Source organism: Naegleria gruberi, assembly GCF_000004985.1.
Source record: "Naegleria gruberi genomic scaffold NAEGRscaffold_1, whole genome shotgun sequence".
In the NCBI taxonomy this organism is placed as follows: Eukaryota; Heterolobosea; class Eutetramitea; order Acrasida; family Naegleriidae; genus Naegleria; species Naegleria gruberi.
In genome coordinates, this window is record NW_003163326.1 from 405444 (window position 1) to 415347 (window position 9904).

Genomic DNA, 9904 nt, shown 5'->3' on the forward strand with positions numbered 1-9904 from the left:
AAAATTCAAGAACTTAAAAAACTTGTGGAGCAAAACGAAAACTTTTACAATAATATTTCAGCTTCTGGTGCTTCTACTTTGATTAGTTTGGGTGCTCATGATATTATGAAATTAAAGGAAGAATACGATGAAAAGACCAAAGACTTTATGGATCAACAAGAAAACTTACAAACTGATCAAACTTTACACAAAAGAAATGTTGCCCAATTAACCAAGAAAATAGAAAACCAAAAAGCGTAAGTGTATTAATAGCTTTAACATTAAATTAATGGAAATAGTATTTACTTGAAAGCAAAGGAAGAATATAACAATGTAAAGATTGAATATGACAAGGTTGCTGAAAACTACTCAAAATTCAAAGAATATAACGAACAAATTCAAGAAAAGATCAATCAACTCAAATCTACTGTTGAAACCAGAGATGTGGATCAAACAGTCATTAAGAAATTGGAAAATTTAATTGCAACCAACGAAAGCTACAAAAAGCAAGAAACTGAATTTAAAACAGAGTGTCAACAAAAATTGAAGGAATTGAAGGAATCAATTGCAACTTTGGAACAAGTTGTTACTGATCCAAATGATCCAATTGTTCAACTACAACAATCATATGTTAATGATATGGAAAAGATGAAAAAGATCAAAAAGTTAGCAGCCAAAAGAAACAGAGAACTTGCAATTATTCAATCTAAAATTGATGAAATCCCTTCAAGAACAGAATTATCTCAATATGAAAGAAGATTTACTGAATTGTTTACTCAGATCTCATCAAAACTCGATGAAACAAAGAAGTATTTTGTATCGTATAACACATTATCATCAACTTGCTCATTTATGGAACAAGAATTATCTTTGCTCAATGCTATTGCTGATTTCTTCCAAAAATCAGTACAGTCCCAAGATAAGAAATATAAAACTTGGATGGTAACAACAATAAGTGACAGAGTTGAAAAGGTAAGACAGACCAAAGAACAAGTCAACCAAAAATTAAAAGAAACTGAAAAGAAAAGAGACGATTTGCAAAATAAGTACAATGAATTGGTTTCCAAACAAAGAAATTACTTTAGAGCTGTCAAGGAGTTCCAACATGAGATGTTAAAGAATGAAGAATTGAATAAGAGATTAAAACAACAATAAACAATTGTTTCCCGCCAAAACCACTACAATCCTACCAAAAATAAATACAAAAAAAATGAGTTCAGCATCTGTTACCAGCCCTCGTTCGAATTCACCAGGCAACAACAATATTACAGATAATCAAGATGATGAACTAACAAAGGATATAAAGGAACATCAACTTCAAACACAATCCTCAAAAGTTGAGATAAAACGACAAGTATCTGACATTGAATCTGAGAAGGAAAAGAAAAATTGGTTAATTCATGTACTGTACACTAGGCAAGATATTGAAGAATGTTTAAATACAATAGAAGAACAAATCAGAGCTTGTGAAGGAAAATGCGAATATGCTATTTATGTTAAAGGATTGATTAAGAGACAACAAGGTGATATTACACAATCACTTCAATTATTTCAACAAGCTTGTATTTTGAACCCGATGAATCCTCAAAATATAAAACAAGTAGGAAAGAGCTTGTTCCTTATGGGAAAATTCAAGGAAGCTATTGAAATTTATGATGAAGCCAAAAGAATTTCTCCACAAGATTGGGAGATTTGGCATAATAAGGGTTTATGTCATGCAAATCTTGGAGATTTTGAGAAGGCTGAAGAATGTTATCAAAGATCAAATTCGATACAACGACATGATATAACTTTTATAGAATTGGGAAAAATATTCACAATACAAGAAAGATACGAAGAAGCAATTGATATTTACTTGGAAGCATTAGACTTTTCTCCAGAAAATCCTGAACTTTTGAGCACTGTTGGTCTTCTCTATTTGAGAGTTGGTGATAATCTTAAAGCATTTGATTATCTCGGAAACTCACTCTCTCACGATCCAACCAATCCTAAAACTATTTTGGCAACAGGCAGCATCATACAAGACCATGGAGAAATGGAAGTGGCCTTAAGTAAATACAGAATTGCTGCAAAAAAGAATCCAAATTCTGCCCAACTTTGGAATAATATTGGCATGTGCTTTTTTGGCAAACAAGATTATGTAACTTCCATCGCTTGTTTGAAAAGAGCTTTGTATTTGGCACCATTTGAGTGGATCATTTCTTACAACTTGGGTCTTGTTCACCTCAACACTAGACAATATGCCTCTGCTTTCCATTACTTCTCAACCTCGATTAATTTGAACCCAAATTTCGCAAGTACATACATGTATTTGGGAATAACATTGAACAGACTGGACGATTTTGAAAATGCATGCTCTGCTTATGAAAAAGCAATTGAAATGGAAGGAGATTATCTATTCGAACTGAACTATGCCATCACATTGTACAACCACCAAAATTTCGAACAATCAAGAGCCCATTTCGTTGAATTTGAAAGACTTTTTCACGAGGCACACACAGGAGAGGATGCAGAAGAATGTGATGATGAATTTATTATGGAAGCAAGAAAAAAGTTATCGTCATTGCTTTCATCCTAAAGCAAGGGTAAAAATAAAAAAAATGGCCAATATTGATGAAATTGTGGTGTGTGCAGACACTCTTTTTGATTAGTAGGTAATTTAGTCAATAATTATTAAGAAAATTTTGCAAGTGAATGTGTGATTGATTTCGGAAATGATTGCGAATCTGCTTTAAACGTTTATAATACAGTGATTGTGGATGAAGAATTGTCATCAAATGTGACAAGAAATATCGAACTTGTAAATAATGAAGGAACTCATTCTGTTAAATTGTATGTTAACAAATCATCATGATTTCTTAATATTATTTAGAAATTTCAAGAGTGACTCAGCCAGAACTCTCCGATCATCAGTGAAAGGAACTTTGGATACCATTCACCTCTCCATAGAAACCTTGTCATATTTTAACTAGTAGTTGAACAAGAATAAATATCAGCTTCAAAAAAAATGTCTTCAGCAAACACGTTGAGCAATACAAAAGAATTGTTACCCAATACTGAATGTTCTGAGCACAATTCCGAACACTTAGAAAATAAGAGAAAGAATGAATGTGACCAAGAAGATGACGAACAACAAGAAGTTAAAAAGAGAAAATATCCACAGTGTGAAGTTTGTTCCTGTATTGAATCCAAATACACATGTCCTGGTTGCAGTTTGAGATATTGTTGTTTAGATTGTTTTAAAAACCATAAAACTTCATCTGGATGTTCTGGAAAGAGAGATGCAACCAAGTTTGTTGATTTAAAGGATTTTTCAGAGCAATCATTACGTAGTGACTATAACTTTTTGGAGAATCTTGACTCACAAACTATTCACTGGTCAAGAATGAGAGCTCAAGAGAAAATTGACTCACATTCCTATCAATATCATCATCCAAGAGTGAGAGAGTTACAATATAAAGCAATACAGAAAGGGATTCGAATGGAATTAATGCCCCAAGGAATGTCACGAAGAGAAAGTAACACATCCTATTTCAATAAGAAGACAGACAAGATTTTTTGGAGACTGGAATTTATATTTGATCAAGAAATGGACAATATTACAAACAAACCTTCTCAAACAATCGAAAACCATGTTTCTGAGGATGTAAAAATCTTAGACATTATCCAAAAATACTTTGATAAGGATGTGAATGGTAGTGCAAAAACAAGAGATAAGATGCAGAAATATGCTTCACATTACGAAAAAGCAGAATGTAAGAGTGCACTATTCAAATTCTTAATTCAAGTTGAGGGCACAAGTGAAAGAATGTTTTACAATGTGAATGTGTCTCTACCTTTACGGGATGCTCTTAAGGATATGGTTATTATTGAATATCCAATTATTCATGTCATACTTTCAGAATCTGAAGAGTATAGAATAATTTCGGAAGAGGAAATAAAAGAAATGAACAAAAAGAGAGACGATAAACTCAAAGAAAAGAAGGAAAAAAGGCAAGCATTCATCGAAAAAAAGAACAAATATGAAGAGAGAATGGCAGAAAAACAAGAGAGAGAACAACAGAAAAGAAGAAATAACCCTCAAAGAAAAAAGTAAACATTTATTTCTTTTTCTTTGGCTTTTTCTTTCCACTTGTGTCACTCTTCTTAACCAAATCTTTGACCAATTTCTTGGCACTCTTCTTTTCCTTCTTAGCTTTCAATTTTTCTTGTTTTTCCTTATTGAGTTCGAGCAATTCCTTATCATATTTCTTCTTTGGAGTTAATTCTAAGAGTTCAATATCGTAAAACAGTGTAGCATTTGGAGGTACCTTGTCAATTACACCCTTTTCACCAAAACCCTTTTCAGGAGGTATTACTAATTCTCTTTTACCACATACAGTCATTCCTTCAACACCAATATTGATACCCTTGATAACCTTTTTAGTTCCTAATCTGAAACTGAATGGATTTTTTCTTGTTGATCTATCGAATGTTTTTACCTTGTCTGGATCAAGTCTACCTTTGTAATAGAGTGTCACCTTGTCACCAATTTGTGCTTTTCTTCCATGACCAACAAAAACATTGGTAATTTCCACACTCTTTCTTGTGAAAGTCTTTGGTTCAGTATGATCTTCAGCTAATCTTTCTTCTTCTTCCTTGTCAGCTTTGATTTCCTCTTGTTGCTTTTCGAATTTTTCCACTTTGGATTTTTCCCATGGTGCTAAATCTTCCTTATATTTGGTTTTCTTGAGCTTTTCAACAATTTCCTTGAAATAGTTTCTCTTTAGTCTAAAGTATGCTTTTGCCTTGTCCTCAAAGGTTGCCTCAGGTGAAAACATAATGATTCCATGTAAATCAACACCTAAACATTTTTCCTTATTCAAGTATGGTCTTCCTTTCAATTCAAATGTAAGATTACTAATTTCTTCAGCAGAAAACATATGTTGCAATACAAATTCACTTCTTGTTGGATAAGAAAGTGTTGCCAAGACAAACTTTCTTCTTTTGTCATCATCTTGAATACACACCTGTAAGACACACCCTGGTTGTTTTTCTTTGTCCAACGATGCTTCTTCGTCTTCATGAGCCATGATTGACTTTAATTTTTTCTTAGCCTCTTCCAATTCTTTAACTTTAGAAGGGAGAGCAATAGAATAATTATTGTCAATTTGTAAAGAACATGAAGAAATAGCCAAAGAGCAATTATTAACCTGTCCAAGAGAAAATGGTTCTTCGGTAGTGACTCTGATTCTCCATTGAAGTCTATCTTGGCTTTCTAGAAATTCTTTAATATCCTGAGATGGATGTTGCATAAAAGCTTCCTCCTTGATTTTGTTCTCCTGTTCGTATTTTGTCTTTTTTGGCTTCGGATCATTCGAAGAAGCGCTTGAAGCTGATCGTTTCATTTTTTATTTGAACAAAGTGCAATATTTTTGTGTTGCAAGATTTGTTTCCTACATCAACAACAATTACCAGCAATTATTTAATTTTATTAATAAATTATTGTTTTAATTATAATTATTATTTGTTATATCAAAGAACCAAGTTGAAAATAAATTTGGGATAACGGTGGCAAACCACAACCCTTAAAAAAAATTCAATACATCATCAAATTATCCAACGATAAATGAATCTAACTAAGGAAACTAAAAAACTAGTTTGGAAACAACAAATAGAAGCTAGGGGAAGTACTTGGAAAGTAAAGTGTGTTTCACTTTCGGAAAATGACTTATTAGTACTTGGTTCTGACACTGATGAACAGAGCTCACATTTATTTATTTGTGATTTGAAAAGTTTGGAGTGGTCAACAGCCCCTCTCTTCGGGGATGGTCCTAGCAATTCTGATTTTCATTTCCCAATAATATCTGAGGAAAATGAAGGCTTGTTTGTTTTTTGGATCATGAGAGAAAAGGGATTACCTGCACTTCTTGTTGCTGATTATGAAAATGAAGGACTGACTCTTTCCAAAGGAGAACAAGTATTGTTATTTGATAGTGATACAATGGATGACGATATGATATTGTGCATGAACAGGAAGGATAGGGTAATAGTGGCACCAAAAACACTGTTTGCAGTAGAAGAAGAAAATTCATTTTTTGAATTTTTTGAAAGATCAGAAATAGTAATTAGTTTTTTAAACTTTGCAAATGGAATGCAATGGTCAAGGATTCTAGTTGACAATGACCAGGCACCAAGGGCTAGAAGAGATTTCACCTGTACCAAGATAGATCAAAAGATTTACTTTTTTGGAGGAATTTCAGATAGTGGAATCATTCACAATGATATGTACATATTAGATTTGAGTAGGTACTTCTTTTTTAATCTTCATCAGACATTTATCATTCAAATAGTTGATTTGAAGTGGTCTAAATGTACCTTTAAATCTGAAGATGATAAGCCAACAGCTAGATATGGTCATTCTGCAACTGTTCTAGATAGCGAATATATTCTGATATTTGGAGGAAGTGGATATGAAACAAAATTTAATGACCTGTATCTATTTAATATTTTTAGTAAGGAATGGAGTTTGTTGGAAATTGATGAATGCCCCTTAGCGAGAAGTCATCACTCTTTTGTGAGATTGAATGAATTTATTGTTTTATTTGGAGGAGAGGGTGAAGAATCAATACTGAATGACCTATTCATTTTGGATATTGAGGAGAGTAGATGGGAGAAAATAGAAAACGATTTTAATCCATCCCCCAGATTTAAGCATTTTTGTGGTTTGTTTTCTTCACAGGACTCTCTTGTATTTTTTGGAGGAGAGAATGGTTCAGAAAATTTATTCGATATCTACACACTGCATGCAGAAGATGATAATGAAGTGGAATTGATTTATTCTTCACCTAAATTGGAAATAGAAGACGAGTTTCGTCTCGAAATAAGTTCTGAAGAAAATGACTCAACACAAGTAGAAAACGATGTTAATTGGTCAACTAACCAACCAGAGGAATACGAATTGAATAGTTACGCATTTATTGAAGAATCTGCTGAAGAAGAAGACAGAATGGACGAAATTGTATTTGAGGAAAATTCATCAACAACATCCGTTGTGGAGCAACCACAACAGTATGATCAAATGACACAAACCTCTGTTGATAGAGAAGAAGAAATTTTTGACTTTTCACACGACTTTCAAACTCACAATGAAGGTAATGACCTGGTTATTGAATTTGATACTCATGAATTTGTCGTTGAGGACGAATGCTTTCTTGAACCCACTAGCTCTCAATTGACTGAGGAAAAGGATATGTTGGAAGTAATATTTAGAAGCATATCTCTTGGAAACCCTACTATTTCACTATTTACATTGCTAAAAATATGTAGAAACTGCAGAATAACAGAAAATTGGCTGTGTTATGATTCAATCCTTGAAACCGTCTCAAATATCTTACAAAAGAGTAAGTTATTACAATATATAATTACTACCTGTTAAAATAGCTTTAAATGGAGAGGAACAAATTGATTGCTTGGAATTCAGGAAAATAACAGCAGAGCTCTCGCAAAAGAGAAGTAAGAAACTCCAAGACACAACATTCAGCCACATGCAACTAATTGAAACTCTGTTAAAGCCTTACTACAAAACAGTTAGTAATCCAGATGATATGTTAATAGAGATTTTGTCTCCAACAATTCTCAACTTATTCACTTCTAAAAAAGAGCAGCTTCAAGAGGTGAGTAACAAAGCTTATATATCAAACTTATTTAACATTCAAAGTTGTTTTCTGTGTATTCATGTCTTAATTCAAATTCTCATTTTCCAGATACAAAGGAAGTTATGAAATCAAATAGTACAATATCTCTAGCAGAATTTCTTTCTTTTGCAGAAACATTTGACATTACTCCCCACAAAATATCAAGAGTCCCCCTTCAAAAAACAATATTCTATAATAGTCTACCTCCTGAAGGAAGTGAATCATTCAAAGAGAGCAAATCAAAAGGTTTAAACTATCCTCAGTTTCTAGAGTCGTTATGCAGGTTAGCAATACATATTTACTCTCAACATCCTTTCTCTAACCTAGTCAAGACGAGTAAAGATAAAGTAGATATCTTTTTTAAACATATGGGATTTAAGGACATCTCAAAGTTCAAAGAGTTTTTAAAAAAAGCTGGTATTGGTGGTATTTCATTTAGCCCTAGCAAGAAAATAGCAACCAAAATTGCAAAACCTTCCAATTTAACAAACAGTGGAGGATCCACAAAACAAAAACCTGACCAAATTATGGAAACCAAACAAATTATTACCGATGAAATAAGAAGACAATATGTCGAAATGATCCAAAACAAATATCTTCTCAAAGAAGAGCTAGAGAATGTTTTTATGTATTACTGCTCTTTCGGAAATAGGATGAATCTAGATTTAATGAGCTCCTCCAAGTTCAAAATGTTCATTAGAGATACTAATATATATAACTATGGTTTCAAGCAAGAGGAAGCAGATTTAATTTTCGTAAAAATATTATCAAGTACAAAGAAGAAATCTAACTTATCCCAAAAGTTGACATTTCCTCAATTTGTAGACTGTGTAAAAGAGATTGCCTCAAAACTTCGTAAGGATATAACTCCCTCTAAAGCATTTGCACAATTTTTACTTATTGATGTTTTACCAAAGGTCCATAGGTTAGAGAATCAAAAATATTTAGGCAATGATGAAAAGTTAAACGTTTTACTTGACAAGTTTAGAAACAATCTGCAAAAGGTTTGTAAAATACCCATTAATTCATGTTAACCTGCAAACAGCTGTTTTTATTTTATTGCAACTTGGATACTGGAGTGACTCTAAAAGAAACCATGTCCAGTAATAATTTATTCAAACTTTGTTTGGATTTTGAGATAATTCCTCTTGTATCAAAAAAAGATATTTACAAAGTTTTCAGATCACACACAAATACCGAATTAGTTTATCACAAGTTTGAAAATTGTTTAATAGAAATTGTACATTCAGCATATGATAAGCATCCTTATAACTCTAAATACCCTTCACAAGCTGAAAAACTTGGAGCTCTTTTTCAAAAAATGGAGCTTGGAGATTGGAATATGACAAGGAAACGTTTGGAAACACAACAAGAATAAAACTGTCTTTTTTTTTATGTCTCTTATCGCTGTGAGAGCAACAACTATTAAAATCAATAATAAGGCAGTTCCTCCTTTTGTTGGAAGGGAAACGGAACAGTCAAAGGTTGAAAATGGAGGAAATATTGTCCCAAGTAGCATTCAGTTCCTGTTTTTCATGACTGCTTTTAGTGTTCCAACTCTGAGATGATTTTTTTAGATCTCTAAAGTTCAAGGTTTCGAAATCACAACAAGAATAAATAATTGGCCAGAAATTGCCTTAGAGTAAAAAGTTTATAAATGCTACGTGCCATGTAAAAGAGAGACATAATAATTGTAACAAGAAATAGGCTGCCACCGCACGCTTTCGTGCTTCGCAAGGTTTTGAATAAAATACGTTTCATCAAGATTAAAAAAAATATATTTATTTACCTACATAAACAATGCAAGTTAGGTCAAGAAAATCGGGAGGTGTTAAACAACAAAAACTTACTGTATCAGGTTCTGATCACGGCACGATCTTGAAGACTTACTTTGGTGATGATGATGCTCCAGGTATTAAAGTGTAAGTGGTTTACATTCTATAAATGTTTAATAATCATTTAATAGTTCCCCAACAACCGTTCTTGTTGGTAGCTTGGTTTTTATCTTCTCTGTAATTGTTCTTCACTTCTGGGGTAGATTCTTTGGATAAATCATCAACTGAATTTACATTGTACTACTTCCATCAATTTCCTTTCTCCCATTAATCACTAATAAACAAACTACATTATCATTGATGTATAGGATGAAGTAATATTATTTTGTAAAATAATAGTATTATTCTCTATTAATCAAAATTTAATTGTTATTAATTCACCACTGATTAAAAAAAGAGGTAATTTTAAATTTA

The 9904-nt window shown here is 32.5% G+C and overlaps 3 protein-coding genes across 3 annotated transcripts; 2 read left to right on the plus strand and 1 right to left on the minus strand.

The window, feature by feature from the left end:
- Positions 1-1189: 1189 nt before the first annotated feature.
- On the plus strand, positions 1190-2557 carry NAEGRDRAFT_28891 (uncharacterized protein; the record flags this gene model as incomplete). The annotated part of the gene is made up of 1 exon (XM_002683043.1): positions 1190-2557. The coding sequence occupies one exon, from the start codon at positions 1190-1192 to the stop codon at positions 2555-2557; it is 1368 nt and encodes a 455-aa protein (XP_002683089.1).
- Positions 2558-4232: 1675 nt separating this feature from the next.
- NAEGRDRAFT_5012 (uncharacterized protein) lies at positions 4233-4532 on the minus strand (the record flags this gene model as incomplete). Its single annotated transcript, XM_002683386.1, has 1 exon — positions 4233-4532. A coding segment is annotated over one exon (300 nt), but the record flags the coding sequence as incomplete, so codon positions are not given.
- Positions 4533-5587: 1055 nt separating this feature from the next.
- Positions 5588-9223, plus strand: NAEGRDRAFT_61240 (uncharacterized protein; the record flags this gene model as incomplete). Its single annotated transcript, XM_002683044.1, has 5 exons — positions 5588-6263; positions 6312-7361; positions 7402-7634; positions 7679-8659; positions 9098-9223. The coding sequence occupies 5 exons, from the start codon at positions 5588-5590 to the stop codon at positions 9221-9223; spliced, it is 3066 nt and encodes a 1021-aa protein (XP_002683090.1).
- Between the last annotated feature and the right edge of the window lie 681 nt (positions 9224-9904).